This window comes from Sceloporus occidentalis, unplaced genomic scaffold (assembly GCF_023333645.1).
Source record: "Sceloporus occidentalis isolate IW3139 unplaced genomic scaffold, rSceOcc1.0.p SCAF_219, whole genome shotgun sequence".
Taxonomy (NCBI): domain Eukaryota; kingdom Metazoa; phylum Chordata; class Lepidosauria; order Squamata; family Phrynosomatidae; genus Sceloporus; species Sceloporus occidentalis.
The window spans coordinates 74,633-98,687 of NW_028317199.1; the positions used below are offsets into that span (position 1 = coordinate 74,633).

At 39.2% G+C, this 24,055-nt stretch overlaps 1 protein-coding gene across 1 annotated transcript in view; it reads right to left on the bottom strand.

Annotated features, from left to right (window-relative positions):
- LOC149277293 (glutamate receptor ionotropic, kainate 1-like) overlaps positions 1–23,223 on the bottom strand; it is an 85,698-nt gene extending 62,475 nt beyond the window's left edge. The window contains exons 1-4 of the mRNA XM_089503070.1: positions 23,004–23,223; positions 20,519–20,776; positions 7,901–8,082; positions 336–389 (exon numbers count right to left, since the gene is read on the bottom strand). Coding sequence (XP_089359196.1) covers positions 336–389; positions 7,901–8,082; positions 20,519–20,776; positions 23,004–23,223 — 714 coding nt within the window. The remainder of the gene's footprint in view (positions 1–335; positions 390–7,900; positions 8,083–20,518; positions 20,777–23,003) is intronic.
- Between the last annotated feature and the right edge of the window lie 832 nt (positions 23,224–24,055).

A 24,055-nucleotide genomic window follows, 5' to 3' on the forward strand; every position in this document is an offset into this window, starting at 1 on the left:
GCATGATTAATAATATGAAATGTATTCTTGTAATGTACATTAACTCTCTTGTAACTCTGTTTAATGTAATGGAAAGAGGAGATAAGCAATACAGAGTATAAGAACACATTTGACTTATTTTAAGTACAAATCAATCGCTCTAAATTTGTACTGTAATGTTTTATTCAATATTACATGCATTTTTTTCCAACTACAAATATAACTATATATATATATATATATATATATATATATATATATATATATATATATATATATATATATATATCAGGCAAATATAAGACACACATAGTACAGATACAAGTTTATATGTTCATGTTGATTGAGTGGCTTACCATTGTGGTAAAAAAATAGTGATAGTATTCGGTCATCATTCCCATTGAAAGTATCTGTAAGAACAAAAGATAAATAAAAACAGAATTAGTTTTACTTGAAAAGCATAATGAGTTACAAGACAACGGGGAGGATTGGATGCTAATCCTATAATCCTATACTATATATGTTTCATAGTTGGTTCAAATGTATTTATGGTACGAATGGGGGTCCTCAGTCAAGTGACCCAGTAATAAAGCATCTCAGGACAATATGTTCAGTATGTAACATCCAGTCCTGTCCGAAACAAATTAAAGAAAGGGAATGCATAGAAAGACAAAGTGAGCAAAGAAAGGATCAAGTCAGGATGTCAATGCTGTCTCAAGTCTGTGTTACTGTAGGCCCTCTGGTGGTTACATTTGGAACTTCAAGGAGAACACAAATATAAAGAGCTCTAAGGGCAATTGCCAGAGCCCTAGCTGCCCCCGAAGAATCTATCCTGGTTTTGTAGCACTTTATGTATAATCTAGGTCTTTATGCTAATGCATATTGGAAATATGGGTTCTCCACCCCACCCCCGAAAGCCATGGCTGTATTTCAGACCCTACCAGGACCGAGTAGGTTAAATAGCAGTTCAACATGAGAATGATAAAACCAAAGTAATTCGGCTCGGCTAAATGAAAGCAATGGATTTGTTCACTTAATTAAAGCCACAGTTACGCCAAGTTGCTGCCTGTCAAAATAATTCCGTAAAGGAAAAGGAAAGGCTTTGAAATCACCGAGAAGGAAGAATACGCGTCCTGATAAAAGAAGATCTCCACGTCTGCTTCTCTGCCGTACCCACGGGAGCCAAAAATAAGAAATGATTTCCTAATGTGTATTCACACGTGATGATTACTGCTTTAAACGGCCCACGGAACCAACAGAAAAATCCCTTCCCAGGATAAATAGATGAAATTAAGCTTTGGTTTCAGAAAAAAACAGATTTGTTACTCAATTAATGTATTTAAAGCCTATAAAAAGTCTATTTTTTTTTTTAGGGAGTTAAAGAAAGATCTTTTGGATTATCTTCTGCATAAATTTGTAAAAAAAAAAAAAAAGAATTAATAATATATATATATAGCTCTTCTTTGTACCATCTCACTGCAAACATTCAAAATGAATGAGGGTTACGTTTAGTCTTAAATCTGTGTTATGCTGACTCAGCATCGCTGGCTGTCCTGAGGCCGTTATTACCCAAGGACAGCAAGACCCTGGCCAGTTGTGCCTGTCGGTTTGTGGCAAAGATGATCAGACATAATTCATTGGAGAATAATAGAAGGATAAAGATGTGAAAGAACAGGCAACAAGAAAAATAAACTTGTATTGTAAAACAATACACCCATATGGTTTAAAGGATTAGAACGCAGGTTTATGGACATCATCAAAGAAGTTGTTAAGTCTACATCCAGCACAGTGATGATCAGAGCTGGCGCTGAACTTCTACTGACACAAACACTCCGACGCTAGACTTGGTCCATTTATAGTCTAACCATTTCCACAACCTCTTCGGTGCTAAAAGGGTGCTGAGAAGGACAGCCGAACTCCAGACCTCCGTAGCTTCAGGTTTTTATGCAGCAAAATATCTCTATTAGAATGTTTATTAAACTCATCGAGTAACAGCTTCTAAATCTTCTGCTGAGTTAAGGGCCCGTTCTACAGAAGGATGCCGGTTGCAACTAAGAAATAACTCTCAGCCAGCAAGTTTGTAGGTGAGGACCTTCCAAGCTCAGAGTCTCCATAAAAGCCGAAACACAGCTTTCTGACACAAAAATTGCCAAACCTGGCAAAAGCCCAGTGGACCAGCGCCAGATGACACCTCTTATACCTCATATCTCCATATAACAATAACGGCTCCTGAGCCCTGCTACATTTAACTAAATAAGCCGTCTGCATTCTAGGCCAAACAGACAGCTTGTAGCTTCCAACTTTTTCAGGTTCAATGCCGGCCTTGAGAAGTACACCCAAAAAAATTAGGAATGATGCAAAATTTTACATGATTAAACAATTATGTATTCTTTTTGAATATATTATTTTATTATAAAATGAAAAGCACCCTTCATAACGGAACCCCTTGACATTTTGGTAGAAGGCTTCTTGAAGGCACATGCCAACAGCACTCAAAACCTTGTTAAAAACATACTTCTCTCTTGACATGAAGAATGGGTTTTCCGATACCTTATATTTGTGCAAATATATTTCCCTTTTTAGATTTATGACTTTCCCATTGCCTCCTTCCATTCTATTTATGGTAGCCTTTTGATAACCCCATCACTTTAAGGTGCGTTAACATTCATTCCTAGAGCGCCTTATGCCACAAAACCTTGATGATATCTCAAAATCTAATGAAAGAAGAAGGTTAGAACAACATATAGACCAAAGATCTGTCCGAGGAAATTAATGGGCAGAGGAGGGGCGACAGACCCAACTTTTTCCGTGTATCCCTCTATACATCTTCACAGCATGGCCAAGAGAGTTGCAATAAATAGCGCATCCCAAGACATGCTCAATGCTAAAAATATACATTTTTTTGCTAACCTTTTTACAACCCAATTTACTTTACTGATAGATTTTTTTTCTCCCCTCTGCAATACAATTGAAAATAAATTGAATTTTCTTGTTTTAAGGTTACAATACATTGCCTTCTAGTTTCTAGCTGCATAAAAAAAATGAATTTCTGAAAACTTATATTTCTGTTCTTTTGATTCCATAACAAAGGGGGCAATAAAATATTGGTATGAGATAAATGGAAAGTACATGCAGAAAAAAAGGGGTGTCATAGTTCAGGGCTGAGCAACTCCAGTCCTCAAGGGCGGCAAACAGGACATAAATGTTGTAGTTTATTATTATTTGTTTTAATTGTGGTGCCACAATTTGGGATGTCCAAAGATTTGGCCCATTTGCAGCCTTCAAGGACTCGAACTGTGCAGCCCTGCCATAGCACCACTAAACTGATATGGGAAGAGTCGTGATCAGATGTCCTGGGGCATTTTTAAAGTTGGTAAGAATGTATACAGAACATTTTTTATCTCAAAGCTAGGGCTTATTATTTATTTATTATTTATTGTTTTATATAGCGCCATCAAATTCCATAGCCCTGTACAATGGGTAGACAGGACATAACGAGTAGTAGTAGTAGTTGACTTACAGAGACAACAACTAGATTAATAGCCCAGGGACCAGGGCTGACCCGACAATGGAGCCGAGTGGGGCAACCGCTCCAAAGTGCCGCCCCAAGCCCTTTTTTTTTTTTTTTAAAGCTGAGAAGAGAGAGAGAGGGGCGCTGAGTGGTTTTATCTTATCAAGTTGTCAGTACCCGCTCGGCGCCCCTCTCTCTCTCCTCTACAAGCCCTCTAGCTCGGTCTCGGTGCCGGCTTGTAATGCTGAGCGCCGGAAGATGACATCTTACCGAGACCGAGCAGGGAGACTCGCCGCAGGACTGCTGTAAGGTAAGTACGGGGGAGGAAGGGTAGATAATGGGGGGGGGGGGCGGCATTTTAAACTTCGCCCCAGGCGGCATTTTGTCTTGGGCCGGCCCTGCCAGGGACTAAAGATTGGTAGAAACAGAGGGAATTATGGTATGATGTGTGATACTGTATATACTGTACATTCATATACAGTATTTAACATACAGGAACAGGCATGTTTGCTGTGCCTGTTCCTTTAACATTACAGTAAAGGGTTTAGGGCCACTAGCCCCGAGATACCTCGCTTTAGAGCATCAGATTAAACTAGAGTCTCTGCAGTGATTCACTGATGGTGACAGCTAAATTATTATATTAACACTGGTAATGAATGGCAAAGCATGGACGAGCCTCTAACCTACTCCTACACAAAATTATTTCAATTAGGAGTTACAAAGATGTATTTATTACCTGACCTGATCAGCAATAACTTTCAAAGGGATGGATTCTTATTTAATCATATATTTTTACTTTCATCCTTATGCTACTTACACTACTGGCTATCCCACATTGAGCGTAATGAGCTTCTGCCATGGCAATAACTTACAATAATGTTAATTAGAAATTTTAATGAGCACGCTGTGCTATGATTAATGGATATGCACACCAAATGGATACATGCATTTAAGCAGTGATTATTTTTTGGATTTCCTAGGAGTTAAATGGCTCACTTGTGAGTCCCCTATTGTATCAGCGCTCTGGAATATGCTGAAGCTGTATAAATAAATGTAATAAGTATGATTTTAGTGTGTGTTTATGGAAAATACTTATTTTTTTTAACAGGTGATTCAATCAAGACCCTTTGTCTGCTACACATTGTGGCCATACAGGACACTTGAACCCAATCGGGCTTATCAAGGCTCAACAATTATAATAATTGTAAGTATTTCTAGAATTGTATAACTGAGCAGTAAAAGCAGCAATGTGTGTGTACTTTAATTGAAGAGCTGTTTTGTGTTATAAAATATCTGCCTTCGTCGCACCATTGTATAAGACCTACTGAGAAGAGTCGTTATCAGGTCTGCTCGTTCTCCTGAATGGGGAGCCACATAATAGAAAAAGCAGATGGGACCTTGGATCCGTGAACCACAATGGAGATGTATGATTTCGGAGATTAAAAGCCCACATTCATTTCCACAAGCAATAACCATTCAAACTCTTTCCACATTCATAAGCGCTACATACAACTAGATTTACATTGCCTTGGAGCCATAATTCATATATGCAGTATGTAATATTAGCACATTTCATACAATAATCATGTATATCTAATCTCTCTATCTATGTATAGATGGAACTTTGCATACATTTATTTTCTATTATTGTATCAATCATAACCCAGTTTACTTGCAAATACTATCGAGGGATGGCATTCTTCATAGGTTTGCACAGCGTTGATCGTGTAAAATTGTTGGCTTGCAAGACACGTAAGAATTTGTAATTATCTGCAGTTAGATTATGTTGAAAAAGAAAAAAGGTGTGAAATAAGCAATAATTACAGAAAACCTTAGCAATGTCATGAGTTAAGGGACCCACTGTGGACCCCCACAACCGCTGTAGGCCATATTGCATCAAAGGGGCAGTAGGGTTCTATAGCATTCATTATATTTAGAAACGTTAACCAAGGGTTAACAATGAAATCTAGGGGAAGGGTGCTTTCTGGTATTAATTATGACTTAATAGGGAATAGAAGAACACTGAAGAATATGGAAACACCGTGAATCCACATTCAGCTATAAATAAATCTTCCAACCGTTTATCCCGTATTGTCTCTCTGTTATTTCGTTTCCCATCATTCAGAGAAGACGCATCGGCTTAATGGGGTAATTCACCGAGCTGTGTGATGCGTTCTCATTCCGATTCCAGCTTCGATTTAAGTCAATGGGATTTACGGCTGAAACATCTCGTTATGCCTCCTTCACAAACTGCTAAATCAACACCAGTCACTAGAAAAAATATGACCAAGCACTACCGAGTATAATAACCCAGACATGTTCCAGACAGGCGTAGAGTCCGTAAAAGGGAGATCCTTACTTGAGACTTATTAAATTTGATTTATCTGCAAGATCTGCCTGCCATAAACTGCTCTGTACCGTGCCACGGCAGCAACACAATCAAAATAATTAGAATAGTTTCCCCAGCGGTGAGTACTGGAACAGGAAAGAAGCTCGTTCCTCACTCCCTGAGTTACCGGCACCCAAGCTGAAGCTAGCCGGGCCGAGGTCTCCAAGCACTTGGTGCCGACCCGACGGCTGTACTGCCCGATCCTTGTTCCTTGCTGACTTGCTCTGTGTACTCGGACTACCGGCTCTGCGTACTGACCTTGGCTACGTCGGACTACCTGCTTATTGTGCTTTACCTGGCATTGGCTGACTACCTGTTCTGTGTACCTGACCTGCCATCCTGGGGCTACCTGTCCTGTGCATCTACCCAGGGCATCTCCAATATACAGGTATCCGGCCCTCTGGCAAGTGCTTTTGCGATCTACTACTCCGTTCCCAAAGTATTTGCCTCTAACTGAGCCTCCACAGTATTAAGAACGCTGAAGTCCCTATTGCAGGGCTCAACCCTTCTGTAGGTTAATCTGGGTGAATAACTTGCGACAGAGAAAGTACAGGGAGAAAAAAAATAGTATTTGATTTTTGTGGCATTCATTACTTTTTTGGCTTGGTCTCTTGCCCTTAGGACCAAGTCAAACACTGGCAGATAAGAGCAAGTCCCGATGCATTTCCACCATCCCCTAGGTATAATCCATCCGGGATCACCCCAGCAGGCTGATTTGAGCACTGGGCTAGCAATAGCAATATCAGTATGTGTATATATAAATAATAATGAGCACTCGGTTAAATTTAGAAAGCTAGAAACGTTGAACGAATTGCCACCAGCTAAAACTTAAATCCTGAGAGTGCTCATTCTGTTATGAAGAAAGTTATATGAAATGCCCATAGCACCGGGCGCCAGACGCAGTCTCAATGGTATATACTATTTATTTATATATATTATATATAGCAAGGCTGGCAGCTCTACCAAGCAGCATGGCATCTATCTAACAGGTAATTTTATGCTTTAAGTGCTATCCTGGCGCGTCTCCCTCTTGTGCTTCGTATGGAGTTGGCATACAGCTGTGTTTCGAAGGATCCACACCAGGAGGGGTATTTTACTAAAGTGGGGAGACTTGGCGAAGCTAAATTTAGATTAACGGAGTATCCCAGCGGCTCAGAAATCAGCAGTCATGCGCAAGGCTATTCCCAAGCACCGTAAGCCAGGTGCAGACGGGTCGTACATTTTAATTCTTGATGAAGTATTGTTAACGCCCATCCTCAGTGAGCTTATCGTGCCAAAAACACATATGTACCATAAATGGCACAGATGATCATCAGTGCTCCAGTTTGGTCATGCCTACTCCACTCTTGACCTACACCCCGTCCATTTCCCTCCCACTCCGCTAGCCACTCTTGCCCTACACCCCGCCCACTTCCCTAGCCACTCTTGCCCTACACCCCGCCCCACTTCCCTCCCTCTCCCCACCCAGTAAAGGTGTTCTAGGGCAAGCTCCTCCCATACAGGCAGCTTAGAAGAGGGGGACCACCGGTAAAGTTCCATAGTGTTCAATACATTCCCGTCCAGTGCTAAATCCAGCAATATTAGATTTATTCCTAGTGCTGCTGAATGTCCAAACAAATCCCAGAAATAATGATTTAATCACATAAACTTTTATCGTTTTCATAATTTAGCAAGGGACATTTAGTTGTCATGTGGCACAAAAGCAGCCACTTATGGCTCATTGCCATAGATATGATAAATGAGCCTTGAAAGAAAAGAATAAAATGACAGATCTGCTAACGTTTATGCTTACCCCACTAGAGAGAGCAATTAATGTTTTGTATTAGCGGAGCGGTGCCATATTTTAGAACGGAGCGGCCAAGGATTTCCGTCTGAAGCTGTACATTAATATATTTTTTGTGTAATCAGTATATTTTTCGTTGCTTATTTCAGGGGGAAAAATAACAAAATGAAGAAGAAAAAAAGTTGTTGGCTTGCAGCACAATGCGTAAGATGTAAATATATTAAAGTTACTTGACTACCTGTTTTAGGATCTCTGCCGCGGTTTCGTGCGAACAGTCAAATATCACATAAAATTCCTGGGCTTTCTTCATTTCTTTTAACAAGGGGCGGGCGTCCTTATTTCCTGAGGGTAACTGGCGAATTTTTATTTTGATGTTGTATCTTGATGGTGCTTTGATGAGTTCTTGGAGGCGAATTAAACCTAAAAGAAAAATAAAAAAATAAATTATATATATATATGTATAGAAAAAAAAATGCTTCCAACATAATAGTAAAAGCCATCAGATAGGTGGTATTGTAAAAATCCAATTAGCCGTTGTCGTTAAAAAGGAAGCTATTCCATTTGCATTGAAAAGTTTTGTGCCAGCAGTTTAATTTTCATACATACTAACGGAAAAGCTAGTTGTGGGTAAAAAGGTTATTATTATTTATTATTTAATGTTTTCTATAGCGCCATCATATTCCTTAGCGCTGTATAGGTTATGCACAGCTCTGATTTTATAGAAGATGAGTTAGACAATAAACATCCAGTTCAGCTCAGCATACCTGCCAAGTTTACTGCTTAAGGGAGAACATTTTTACTTTACTAGGATAAGTGGAACAGCCTCCCAGTGAAAGTGGTAGGGCTAAATACAATGATTGGATATGAACATGCATAGGACAGGCAAATGGACAGATCCTGAATCTAAGAGAAGATCAAAGAGTGATTAAAGTGAGTCCTTAAATCAGGGAAAATGGGCAAACTACATGGGCTGAATGGTTCTTATCATCCCCCCAATTCTACGTTTCTAATTGAAGTCACTTTTTCCTCCCCTGATGCCCCTTTTTCTAGGAGCTCAGAAATAGTTCTGGGAGATATCTGCAATATAACTGCGCATCACCTGGTGCTTCAATAATCGTGATCGTTAATAATAATAAATATTGTTATTTTTTATTGTTTTATATAGCGTCATCATATTCTGTAGCGCTGTACAATGGGTAGGCAGGACATAACAAGTAGAATATAGCATAACAATTCAACTTTTGGATTTACAGACCCAGAGCATTAAACTCTGCAGCTGGCTTCATGCAGAACCAAAATGTGATTATAGGGGGACATTTATTCCGATCCGCCATGACGTTCTGCTTGGGGGAAATGAGATATGAGTCTGAGCCAGAGATTTAAACCTGGTCCTAGCTGAACGGCGCATGTTTTTTTTTTTTTTTATTGAGTAACTTGCTCACTTTTACTTTGTTTCGAGTTTTGCTCTCTTATATTTTTGGGGATCTAGACTCTGGCCTTACAAAAGGGATGCTACAGGATTCCAGGTATGTTTGTTCAGTGAGAAATCAGATGCCATTTTGGGGTCAATAACTGGAAATTGCTTGAAGTGGGTTTTTTTTTTTTTGCAGCAAGGTAAATGTAAAGCCATGTGAAAACTACCAAAAGCAGAGATCGGATGATGGCAGACTTTTGCATTTAGAAATGAATTGAAACTACCGCAGTAGAAGGAAAATGACTTGCGTACATTATCAGAACACCGACACCGACAATGTAAAGGATAGTAGTGACTCGTTAATTCAAAATAAACATGAAAACTGAATAGTTGCGTGAAGGGTCTTTCTACACAGAATAAGGGAACCATATCCATTAAATGACACAATTATTCAGTTAAGTAAAAATATGTAATAAGTTGGTTTAAGTTGGAGTATTTGATACTAAAATGCTTCACTAAGTATAGTATGCTATTCAAGCAAATTACAAGTTAAACCGTTAATCATCCTCTTAATGTAGGGTATCTGTTATGCAGTCATATCATATGCATTATTATACAAAAATAGGGGCGCACAACCTAAAAAGCATTAAAGGCATAAAAATTCTGATTCCCGGGTTAATAATAATGACCAATACGTACACAAAACAAAGCAAGATTTTGGCACATGCTCAGCGACAAATTCTCACATCTAAGACATGAATATTGAGGATTCCATCACACTATATGGACATATATTGCTTAGCCTGACACTACAGAAAAGTCCCTTCAGCTCCTTATATATTATAGCATATATAGCCCTGAAAATTTACATAGGACTCGTCAAACTTGGGGTACTTTGACGTAGTGGCTGGTTTAGGAATTCGTGATGGTATCCTCAATATTTATGGCTTTTAATGATATTTACTAGGCATGCGCTGAATTCTTGCTGTCTTTTGGTATGCATTATTGAAAGATATCCCCAAATGGATGTGGTTGGAAGTGGGGGGAAAAAACATTTTTCACGTATTAGAGATTCAGAACATTTTGATGCTAAATAAGTAATAAAGAGTAAAGTTGCAGGTTGAAATATACGTCCCATGTAAATTACTACTCATATAATGACTAATAATATTATTACACACCATCATTTTTACAACGCTTTAGAAAACGCTGAGGTCACAAACAAGTTATAAAAAAAAAAAAAAAAATGACGTCACCCTGAGATATAACCATTCTGCGCCAGAAAAAGGGTACTTTCTAGACGGGGTTAAGGCATCTGTGAGTCGCGAGGATGATAGGCGATTGGTATGTTTTGTAAGATTTTAATAGAACTGTTTCATTTAATTGTGGAGTTGTGAAGTAAGAAGGTGTTACAGGTGGATGCCCGCGCCCAAGGGTACCAGCAAAGCTGTGGTGAATCCATAGCCTTGGTATGGTCACCCAAAAGCTCTTCCCATACCCTAGTGGAATCCAGCTAAAGTTGACACTGATTGCCTTTTTTTCCCAGGGATCAGTAAAGCCAACAGCGTATTTTAGGTAAGAAAGACCTCTCTGACCATGAGGACAGCACATGGTTCTCCAAACGTGCAACAGGCTTCACACGAGAGCCAAGCAACTACCCCTCTGAGCCAATGCCATACAAGCCTGTCGGAAAAGATGGCAGCAGAACGAAAGGGGCAGAGAAAGACTCCGTGGACCAAGCGGAGGCTGGGATGACCTGTAGATGAACAGCAATTGTGAAGCTACAATGTAAATAAGGTTTGAAACATACTTCTTGACTTCCCCCTTTAATTTATGTACTAATAGTTAATTTAATTTGCTGTTGCGATGAAATGTGACAACACACCTGGCACATGCTTCCCGCAACCTTTCTAAGGGTTATAAATATCCCATGTTTTATTGTATTTCATATTAATACCAGTCAAGTAGAAAGGTATTATTCTAAGCTTTAAATCGCCCGGTTACATATCACATTCGATGATTCCAATTCAGCCGCGTATGAACGACATTTTATGGAACATAAATAAAAGGAACTTTATATATATTTAATACTTAGCACGTCCTAGCAAGGTATAGCTTTACTGCACCATAAATAAAGAAAACGTGTCAAGCCTGGCTAATGAATACATTTTCCAAACAGCTTCTGGGGTTTAAAATGAATATCACGCTTTAGCTTATGAGCAGAGACCGCTAGACATGTTAGAATTAATCAATACCGCCAACACATTGCACCGGTACAGGGAAAAAGAAGATCCTCATTTTGATATGGTTAGGAAGAAAGAGGAAGGCTAAAAGGAAACCAATTCTGTTTCGGATGGTATTTGGATATCAATCTGTACTCGGAATCAAGACTTTTCCAAATCACGGGTAGGCAGCTGCTTTACCGTTAATAAAATGATATTACCGTGATCCTTGCCGGCTGAGAATGTTCGGAGTTGAGGATCTGGTGTCCACCGAAATCAGTAGCGGCTGAAGTAAACCGGATTAGTTTAAGCAAACAGGACTGGCATTAGGAGATCCCCAGAGAACTCATGGCACATTATTTATTAGCTTTATTGTTTTGTGGGGAGAACCACAGTTTTCTTAACCCCTTAAGGACCGGGCTCATTTTTCTTTTTGTACCCTGTGGGACCGAGGCTGTTTTAATACTTTTGTGGTGCTTGTGTTCAGCTGTAATTTTCTCCTCACCCATTTAGTGTACCCACATAAGTTATATATTGTTTTTTTCAGGACAAGATGGGCTTTCTTCAGATACCATTATTTTGATCGTATCTTATTTGCTATAAAAAAAATTAAAAAAACCTGGTGAAAAATTGAAAAAAAACAAATTTTATGACTTTTATTTGAAAAATCTTTTACTCACCTAAAAAAGCAAGTAAAAAAACTAGCTAAATAGATTCTACTACTTGTCCTGAGTTTAGAAATACCCAATGTTTTTATGTTTTTTCCTGTTTTTTGTAAGTTATAGGGCAATAAGTACAAGCAGCGTTTTATGATTTCCAAATCTTTTTTAACAAATCCGGTCATTCTGCCTCCATCTCCTCTTTGGAACATCTTTGAAGCCGGTTAACTCAATTTAACCCATTCAAACCATATATTTTTGAAAACTAGACACCCCAGGGTATTCCAAATGCTGTTATTTTAACCCTTTCCATGCACCAATTATGCAACTACACTTTGTCAAACTTTGTAATAGTAATTTTTTTTTTTTTTTTTCACACAAATTGTACTTTAGTTATAGATATACAGGTTCTGGTATATGTCACTGTCAAACAACACCCCAATGTGTGTTCAGGAACATCTCCTGAGTGCAGTTTGAGATTTAAAATGCCACATTTGTGAAGTGCGCTTTTTTTGTCCATTTTGGAAGTCTGTACCTATGCCCTATCTTTGAGCTCAGCCACTCCAATTTACCCAATCAGCCATTTTTTTTTTTATATTAGACACCCCTTGGGTATTTGAAGTGCTTTTATTTTAACTCTTTGTTGAGATTTTTGAGAAATTTTAGCACTTGCTCAAAATAAACTTTATTTTTTTATTTTATTTTTTTAATACTTTTTTTTTTTATATTTTTTTACACATTTTGCTGGTACTGGATGGTTCATCTAGTGACATCACTGCATAATTATTTTTAAATGTTAGCACTTAATTTTTTCCATATTTTTTTTCCATATTTTTTTTTTTTTTTTTAATATTTTACTAATCACATTGTGATTAGAAAGCTGGGCTCCATTGACTTGCATGGTTGAATGCAGTACCTGTATTCAACCTGCAAGTGGAGCCAGAGTTCTCTAGACCATCTAGCGAACTTTAAAAACTTGTTTGTTTCTTTTACAGGACGGCCGCCATCTTGCTGATGGCGAAGAACACCGGCAGCTGCGGCTGTGACCCCTCTCCGGAGCGGTCACAGCCCACCCAGAGGTAAGTGTTTGGTGTCGCTGGATGCCTCCTGATCGAGGCATTCCAGCGACACCATTTAAACGCTTTTAAAACATTGTATGGCGGCTGTTGACGCCTCGGGGAGGGGCCAGACATCGAGGCATTACAGTAACGCCGTTTAAGCGAAGAAAGTGATCGTTGATCACTTTCTAAGCTTATTTTACTTTTTGACGGTTCAGGACCGTCAAAGGTCATTTAGTGACCATGTCATGATGGTCCTGAACCGGCAAAGGTCGCGAAGGGGTTAAACAGAAACCACTATTGCATCATCATTATTGCACATCTCATCATCTCATGTCTTCGTTTTGTATAAATCAAAATACCAGCTAACGTGATTAGAGTTTTCAGATTTCTCATATTAATAGCCCAGTGGATTCTCTGAGCTTTGTTATTGGAGAGGGCAGGGGCGGGCTGGGCCGGGGGGGCAATTGCCCCCCAGGCTGCCCGAAATCTAATCTAAACAGTCGCTGGGTGCTGGCCGGCGCTACTTTAATACTTTTTAAAAAAAATGTAATATGGCAAGCCGGATCAGCTATTAAATGAAAAAAAAAAATAGTATTAAAGCAGCGCCGGCCGGCGGCATCAGCACCCAGCGGCCGTATGCGATGGCCGCCAAGTGATGGGAGCAGCGTGAGGGGTGAAAGCTCCGCCCCCTCGCACTCACCTTTCACCCCTCACGCTGCTCCCATCACTATGCGGCCATCAGATTGTTGGAAATCGAATCTAAACGGCCGCTGCGTGCTGATGCTGCCGGCCGGCGCTACTTTAATACTTTATTTATTTTTAATATGGCAAGCCGATCCGGCATATTAAATAAAAAAAAAAAAAAGGATTAAAGTAGCTCCGGCCGGTGGCATCAGCACCCAGCAGCCGTTTAGATCAGTTTTCCAGCAGTCTGATGGCCGCATAGTGATGGGAGCAGCGTGAGGGGTGAAAGGTGAGTGCGAGGGGGCGGAGCCACTTCACTTGACTTGCCCCCCAGGCCTTAGGCTGCCAGCCCTCCCCTGGGAGAGGGTCCGCTACGTAGGAGAAACGCAGGGTCCGCTACGTAGGAGAAACGCAGGGTCCGCTACGTAGGAGAAACGCAGGTGGCAAAGTGTGCTCCGACGGCCAGCTACATATATCCTACTTAACGGCATTCTGAGCGATTGCCTGAAGGGAATCATAGAAGTTCTCCTGCCTCCCCTGGAGGAAGCCTCATTATTATTATTTATTGTTCTATATAGCGCCATCATATTCCGCAGAGCTGTACAATGGTAATGCTACACTTGAGTCTTCCATTAAACGCCTCGAGTTTATGGTTTACCGCTTGTAATGGATCAGCAGCATTTCTTAGCGGGAAGTCAAACTTGCCCCGGCCTCCCCCGGGGAAAATGTGCCCCAACAAACAGTTGTCACGCTTTCCCGTGTATTCAGACCCAATTTACTTTTATAGCCAACAAGATTTTTAAATGATGTCCTATTAAGATTCATCAATTGTCACTGATTTTAAAGAACACTACACTGTCAATTACAGATGCTAATTCATTACAGATTGATAACAGAATCGGGATGTCTCATACACAGAGATTAAACTCAATCAAACTAAGGGGAATGAAAATGCATGTAAAATGCTATGAATTACTTCTTGCACTCGACACGACTGATTGAATTCTCCATGGGAAAAGACACTCCAACAAGGCCACTGAACTAGAGGTTTGTCTTGGAGAAAGGAATAATAATATCACTATCCTGTCCTAAACCCTTATCAAGATGGACGTTCTATCCTTGGACTGTATAAAACAACGTGTGCCTACTTTTTAACAGTCTCTTGAAAGAGCTGCCCCCTTTGGCTTGAAGACCCATTGTGGGAAAAAGAATTCCCTACGGTGTATTTCTGGGGGTTCCTGCTACGGCCACCACTGCTGGACACACTACTCAAGGCCATAATGCATATTTCATAGACTTGTGCATATGGATTTTTCTGAATTAAAATTTTTAATGAACTATGTCAATTTTGTGAATTTGTAGGCATGTCCAAAATTAAGAAGGGACCCCAACAAAAAACTAAGGAAAGCGAAGCAGACAATTCAGAATTTTTATTTGCATTTTGCATATTTCATCCGAACCTAAAGGGCTGGAAATTAAATTTGTTGTCCGAAAACAAATGGACCAAAAACCCTGAATTATTGGTCCATTTGCACAAGTCTAATATTTAAATCAAAGAGGTTTCTTCCAAGTATCTTCGCTCATTAAACTATGCATTATACAGGGCCACATAAATCCTTCAGGCTGGAGCAACGTGCTATTGTTGGCCCTTAATAATGGAATGTAAATTGGGGAGTTGAAACCAAACTCTCATGACAACTTTCTCTGTAGTGAGTATAATTTTCTGTGCCGGGCCGCCATCTGTGTACGGGGCCCGGGCAAGCAGGGGTCCCCGACAACCCTCATCTGTCACAAGGGCCCCCTAATTGACCTTCACAGCCTAGCACCAGGGACCGGCCCCTGTGCCCCTCTACCGAGACTTTGGAGTCCATCTTGCCCCTTTCTGGGGGTTGCGAAAGTTGAATTTACTTCAAATGGATGTAATGTGCAGCAAATCTGTGTACCTTTTTTAACAAACCAACTAACAAAACAAAAATGAAATCTAGTGAGATTGCGCAAAAAGAAAGAAAGACCATATACGTTAACTTATCTTGTAGTTCTTACATATTTTTCTTTCAAAAACAAGAAAAATAAGAAATATGATAAATAATATAGCATAGTATTTTGGTTAAACATTTTGGAATCCCTTAAACGTTATAATCCAGGCTCAAAGATACTCAGCAGGACTGAAAGGGAACTATTTTCACCCTTCATCTCCAGGATCAGCTTTACAACTCGAGGGAGCAATATGGGGATTATCCAGAGAACGATTGGAGAGGAAAGGAGAAAGTACTGAACGCTAAAGTATCAGAAATATATTTAATATAACATATCTGCTAATATACATAAACAGAAGATATGAACATCCAACCGGCTACTCAGTTCTTCCATTTAGTTTAAATCATTGGAGGTGGAAATTATTTTTAATAGAATCTCTTCATAGGTGTACAAAGGCCCTTTATCACTCCCACCACTCCCATGTTCCAATGGCCCTTTATCACTCCCATCACTCCTGTGTTCCAATGGCCCTTTATCACGCCCATCACTCCTGTGTTCCAACGGCCCTTTATCACTCCCATCACTCCTGTGTTCCAATGGCCCTTTATCACTCCCATCACTCCTGTGTTCCAACGGCCCTTTATCACTCCCATCATTCCTGTGTTCCAGTGGCATGCGTTTGCTGATCCAAGTTTAAGTTTAAAAGGCTAATTGATCGTTAGAAAACCATCTGAAATTATGTTACAGCTGTTGTACAATTGTATTGTTTTCTCTTGAATGAAATGGCAAATAAATGATAACTATATATAAAGGTGTCTTGTGGAAAATGAACTTGACCAGATTTATTAAGAAGCAAATTGCCATTAACCCTATTTTATCAGTATTCTGGAGAACTAAGATAAAGGGTCTGGCATTTTAGCAGAATAACATTAACGTACAAAGACTGCTTGGCAGGAGAGAAGAGTTTTTTTTTTCTTTTCTGAGAGATATTTTTCAACTGGAGCCACTGAAAAAAGCTGTAAAAATTCTATTCAATATCAAAATCCATCCATCACATCATTTTATTGATCTCATGACCTGTTTACTCTCATTGCTTACGATTCATAACTAATGATTCATTTGCAGCCTATTTATATATTTTTTTGCACATTAACCTTTTCATTTTTAAGATGTACAGGAATCTATTCACTCATCCTTTTGGGATAAAAGGCTGTAATGTAGGGTCCTAAATTGTATATACATTGTGCTGTGAAATTACTAATGAAGAAACATATTTGGCCACAATCATGTATCTTTGTGGCATATATATATATATATATATATATATATATATATATATATATATATATATATATATATATATATATATATATATATATATATATATATATCACATAACAACCTCTACTCTATATTATATTTTTTTTTATTTTTTTTACTTTTCACATAATACATAAGAAATGGGAAAAAAGGCAATAGTCATATCTCAGAGATTTTAGTTATATAACGTAGACAACTATATTTTTTCTTATAGATGCACTTTCATGATTTTAAATCTCTAAAGCATGTCCAAATAAACATACCATCCTACAAAAAAAGTTATAAAATCTAAAAAGAATACTTAAAAAAATTGTAAAAAAAATACAATAAAATTCCCAACAAATAAATTCACAGACCCCAGGCATGCTATCATGACATTATAAGGAGTACCAACTGGTTACAAGGAAGATCCCTACTAGTCTATAAAAAATCCTGAAGATGTCAACATACCTAATGATCTCCCACTAGAAAAAAAAAATAAGTACTCCAAAAGTTTAAAAAATATATAATAATATATAAAAGAGAGCATCTTCAGCCTTTGAAAACATAAAAAAAACTATGTATATGGGGTATAACTTTGGAGATGATGTTTTTTTCATATGTGATATGCTGCCATATTCACCTGTCGCCTGCACTTAGGTCATCAGGTGGCTGCCAAGTTCCAAGAGTGCCTCGGTAACCCTAGTTTGGCGCTGATGTATGAAGTTAGCCAGGGCCGGCCCGACAATGGAGCCGAGTGGGGCAAACGCTCCAGGCGGCACTTTTGAAGGGGCCCCAAGCCCTTTTTTTTTTTTTTTTTTAAAGCGAAAGAGAGAGAAAGGGGCGCCGAGTGGTTTTCGCTTACCAAGCTGTCAGTACCCGCTCGGCGCCCCTCTCTGCTCTGCGGCGAGTCTCCCTGTTCAGTCTCGGTGCCGGCTTGTAATGCCGAGTGCCGGAAGCATTACAAGCCGGCACCGAGACCGAACAGGGAGACTCGCCGCAGGACTGCTGAAAGGTAAGTACAAGGGTGGGGGTGGAAGGGTAGATAATGGGGGGGGGGGCAGTAGGGACGGAGGGAGAGGAAGGGTAGATAAGGGGGGGGGGCGGCATTTTAAAATTCGCCCCAGACGGCATTTTGCCTTGGGCTGGCCCTGATGTTAGCTTGCACGTGTGTTACTGTATGACATTTAAGTGTATAATGTTAGCTTATGTGTGAGCACATGATGTTAGCATATGTGAGTGTGAGCATGTGTGTATGTCAGTGTATGGATTTAGTGTGAGTGTGGGGCAGAATATTGTGTGTGTATGGGTGCATCTTTTAGTGAATGGTGTTAGCATGAGTGTTTGTCAGTGTATGTTTAGAGTGTCAGGGGTGAGCCTATGGTTAGTTGTGTGAGGGAGAGGAAGAGGAAAGGGGAAGTATGTGTATGCATCTATAAATGTATGGTATTAAAGTGACTTTGCATGTTAGTATGTGTATGTCTTAGTTATGGGGGAGCGGAAGCAATACAGCACCCAGGCACCACTAACGGTAGACTCACCCCTGAGACGCCTCAGAATTTTTTGTGTGCCCTGTTCCTCCTAGAAGGAAGTAGAACAAATTTTGGATTCTTGTGTGTTTTTTTGTTAAACAAATCTTTAAAAATATGTACTGTATCTGTTTGTTGATTTTGTTTGTATTTTTTTTTATTTTTTTTTATAAGCTTATACTACAATAGGCCAAGCGCTAATAAAATGTTTGTAGGTTGCAGCCATTCCTGGTTACATAACTTTTCAAATATAAAGAATTTTAGCTTTTCATCATACGTAATAAAACAGACGTGTTTAAAATTGAATGTGAGCAGAAGTTAGAACAAAAATAAATGAGCTTTCAGAAGTACAATACAGCCTGTAAGTAAAAATATATGTAGACATATGTCTATGCCTATGAAGAAGAAACCTCTGATATCCTAAAAGCTTTGGTAACGTTTCAATGTTTTGTGTGTTGACCCAATAAATGCACTCACTGGCCAGTTTATTATTAGGTACACCTTGCTAGTACCAGGTTGGCCCCCGCTTTTGCCTTCAGAACTGCCTTCATTCTTCGTGGCATACTTTCTAAAAGGTGCTGGAAACATTCCTCAGAGATTTTGGTCCATATGGCCATGACGGCTTCTGAAATGCTCAGGCCAGCCCATCTGGCACCAACAACCATGTCACGTTCAAAGTCACTCAAATCCCCTTTCTTCCCCATTCTGATGCTCGGTTTCAGCAAGTTGTCTTGACCACATCTACATGCCCAAATGCATTGAGTTGCTGCCATGTGATTGGCTGATTAGCTATTTATGTTAACAAGCAATTGAACAGGTGTACCTAATAAAGTGGCCAGTTGGTGTAGTTATCTATCACCTTCGACTAAAGACTCAACGCAGGAATACAGAATTCTAAATTAATGCTTGATTTTGAAGTGTTTTAAATTACGAAGGGCAGGGATAATTATTCTGATGGTCCTCACGGCTTCTCGATCTGACCTCTTACTCGGTGGAGGGAAATCATGGAAGATTTTTTTGTAATCTCTCATATTAAATGACCGAATTAGTACAAATACAATTATTGTTACCATAACACAGGCACCTTTTTAATATTGCTTTTTTTGGTGAATATTACATTACACCTCTTAATGTATCATGTTTCACAAAATCCTCTATTCAGCAGAAAGGTTGTTTAGAACCCCACCAAGAAAAAATGGTAAATATATGAATGTCTACCTATTCCATTTAACAATAAAAAGAGCAAATGCCTTCGAAAATCCCAATTATTGTTTATTTTCACAAAAATGACTTTTAAAATGATATTGCTCCTATTCTGCAATGTAGAACAGTAATTATTTTAGTTGAAATAGCACTTCATCTACTTGTCCACATTTTGAACATAAGAAACGCAGCAAACGAACCTCTGTTCTTGAAACAGCTAGCATATGCAGCAATACGGATACGGATATTTATCATTTTTGCTGGGTAATTAGAGAGGATCACGTATACAAGCTATTCTGATTTGATTGCAAACATCTAACATTCTGCTTGATGAATGCATATGTATGCATGCAAATGACTGCTTTAAAATGGATTTACACCAGTAGGCAGAACTACAGCGGATTCCTGCCAGCAGGCAAACCTCATAAACGCACTTCATAAAGTAGAGCCGAACACACAGATATACACATCGGACTCATATAAAGTATTCTGACGGCAAAGAATTTGACGGCAGATAAGTGCCATTCGGCCCACCTTGTCTGCCCATTATTCTGGCTATAAAGACTTAAAGGAACTTAATTAGTCGTTGGTCTTGTCTCATATTCAGGATATGCATGTGCGCTATATTAACCAATTCCCTTACTAGCTATACCAAGATAGCCATGTAATGTAAAAGTGAGAGAATGAAACGCAGCACCATGCCCATTACATCTCAACTCTTCTGCCTTGTCAATCATTCTATGGAAGAAGAAAAAACCCGAAACATTATTGCAAAACCTCCATGACATATTAGCCACGCTGGGATTACCTGTGCTATCTTCGTACACAACAGTCACTGCCTTCCAGTTGTAATGCAGCACTAAATCGAGGACGGCTCGGCTGATCGCCGCATAGTCTGGATGGAGGTTGATAAAATAAGTGTCTTTGTTGTCCACAGATGGATGTTTCCATCGGGTCTGTATGTGAGGAACCTCCAGAGCATTGCAGATAGATTGTACGGCACTTACTGAAGAACTGTGAGATGGTCCAAATAACGCGGCCACACCAAGGGCAAGCTGGTCGCAAGCTACGGAAAAACAAATAGATCATCTGAATCACAAGATGGCATCATAAGAGATATATTGTGTTTTCTGAAACCGTAATTTGCTATTTATTGTATCAAAGCCTCACAAATTGCAGGGTACATACAGTGTTGATTGATTATATCTTCACAGAGTAAAATTGAGATTTTTATAGATATTCAGTGTTCTAAAGGAAAGCTTAAGTGCGGCTCTTTTTTTTTTTTTTATCATTGTGTATCCAGTGCTGTGAAAAAGTATTTGTCAACACATTTGTTTCAGATCAAACTCATTTTATATAAGACTAAGATAACCAGAGCAAACACCATATGCAGTTTTAAAAAGGATGATCTCAGGTATATTAGGGGAAAAAAAGCTATCCAACCCTACCTGGTCCTATGTGAAAAAGTAATCGCTCCCTTAGTCATCAACCAATTAACCAAATTTAATTGAAAATTGCGTTCAATTTTACTAAACACACCCAGGCATGATTACTGCCAGCCCTGCGCAATCTAAACATCATTTAAGTAGAACCTGCCTTGCAAAGTGAAGTAGGATAAAAGGTCACATAATGCCACGATCTGAAGAACATCATACCAACAGTCAAGCACGGTAGGAGAAGTGTGATGGTCTGGGGCTGCTTTGCTGCTTAAGGAATTGAGCAACTTGCCATAAATGATGGAACCATGAATTCTGCTCTCTACCAGAAAATCCTGAAGAAGAATTTCCGCCCATCAGCTGGTGACCTAAAGCTGCAGTTGGGTGATGCCGCAGGACAATGATCCGAAGCACACACAAGCAAGTGAACCTCTGTATGGCTCAAAAGGAACAAAAATAAGGTTTTGGAGGCTAAGTCAAAGATCTGTCTTGAATCTGTGATGCTGCGGCATGACCTTAAAAAGCCGGTTCATGCGTGAAAACCATCCAATGTGGCTAAGTTCAAACAATTCTGTCCAGAAGAGTGGCCAAAATTCCTCCACAGCGGTGTAAAGGCCTCCTTGCCGGTTATCGTAAATGTATAATTGCAGTTGTTGACGCCAACGGTGGCACAGCCAGTTATTAAGGTTTATGGGGGCAATTAGTTTTTCACGTGGGTGATGTAGGTTTTGATTAACTCTTCAACTCCAACAAATGAAACTTAAACTTAAGATTAGCTTTTTCACAGCACTGTGTATGTATGTATTATTAGTAATCACCTACAGTTAACAATGTGATGGTATGAACCAGTGGGCACACTTCACCTTGACCCACGCTCACAGCAGCACCCATGTATGTACTTATATGACCTTAGGATTCCAACTAATCGATGGCTTTGACATCCTTTTCCATTGGACATTACTGAGTCATTACTGGAGGGCAGTGTCAGAGGACGAGGAAACAAAATGGCTTTTCTGTCTGACCTTCGAAATGCATCTACAGATTAGACAATGATGCCACATATCCTTAATTGTTAAAAGGGAAGCTTCATCTTAAATTTCAAAAATGTAAAATAAAGAGTTTAAAATGTACCATATATGTCAAATCGAAGTAGAATACATTGCTTACAAGTCAAGACAATAGCTTTCTTCCAATAACCTGATAACATTGTGGAATTTGACACCCAACGCTGTACATATACTGTGCTCTGAGATAAAGTAAGATTTGTTCTTAGGAGAGAGAAGGTTCTGCCCAGAGAAAGGATGAAAGAGGTAAAGATCTAAGGAGATTCAGAGCAACAAATACAAAGAGGCACAATTTTGGTAAATGTATCACAGCTATGCTGTCGGAGAAAAGAAACTCAGAAGTCACAAGGAATCATTTTATGCCACGAAGGTCCTGCGCAACATTTCCTCTGTAAACCACCATTGAAAGCATCAGCTTTCTAACAAAGGCATCCCGTAACTGTCAATATCAGTCAATCCATTATTATATTTTTGTCCTACTTAAATATTGCCACTTAAAATTTCCGCTACGGATGGTTTTCTTCCATCTACTAACCAAACCTTAAAACGAGAACCCCATATCACAGTTGAGTATATGCAACATAATTTAGTTACATACAATTATCTTAATGAGAAATAATGGAATAAAAATCTATCCAGAAAGTTAAGTTTAGATTAAAAAAAATTGATTATTTTTCTAGGTCGGACAGAAAACGATATAGTTCTTACAAGCCAAATTAAAGCCGTGAACTCTGCTTCAAACTTATTCTGTTGGGTAGTTAAAAGCATAAGTAATAAAATCAGAAACAATTACCTCTTCTAGAAGCTTCAAAACTATCAAAAAGGTTAATTCTCTGGATGTCATAGGTCAGCGTGGTGTTAGGCATCAATGTCCGGTTTCGGTTTATATTGGTGACTGCAAACTTGAAAGCTAATTCTTCAACATTAATTGGCTCATTTTCCAGCATTTCAAAAATTCCTCCTGTAGGCGAGAGATAAACAGGAATAGCCGATATCATTATTTTGTGGGACATCATCTTAACACTATTCAAAAGTAAATTGGCAGGTGGAAAAGGAGAAATATATACAATTTTTTTTTTTTTAAAAAAAAAGCTCCATAAATTACAAACTGTGCTCAATGGCAGCAAAAACATTAGTCTTGGAGAACATTATACAAGCTAAACTATGAGTAAACACAAATCTGCACACATGCACTCCCATACACACACACACGCACCCATGCAAAAATGTACAAGGAGAAAGGGATAAGGAGTAGGGTGCGTGTCAAGTCCCTGATTATGTTATGGAGAAAACTACAACAGCCAAAATAAAGAAGTTAACTTTCCAAGTGCCAAAAAGATTTCAAAGAATCAAGCCATTAATGGTGGCCCTAGACATTTAGTCTATATTATCTTTATATTGCAATATAAAGCTGTGACATTTGCCCTAGTCAGGGCTCTGTGCAGGCCACTCAAGTTCACCAAACTCATCAAACCATGACCTTGCTTTGTACGCAGAGGCTTAGCCATGGACACTCATTTCATGAAGCTCATTGATTGTGCTGACGTTGCTTCCAAAAGCAGTTTGTGATGCTGCAGAGGATAGCTGAGTTTTACTCGCTTCGGCACTTGTCTGCCACACTCTGAGGGTGCGTGGTCTACTGCTTTATGGTTGAGTTGTTGTTACTCAAGGATGCTTCCAATCCACGATAATAGCATTTACAGTGCATTGGGGCAGGGTATCCACAAACTTTTGGTCATATAGTCTATACAATTTGAGGCCATATTTTTACATACACCTAGGCTAAAGACATTCAAACTTAGGTTTTAATGTTACCATACATTTCTTTTGGCAGCCGATAAAGGC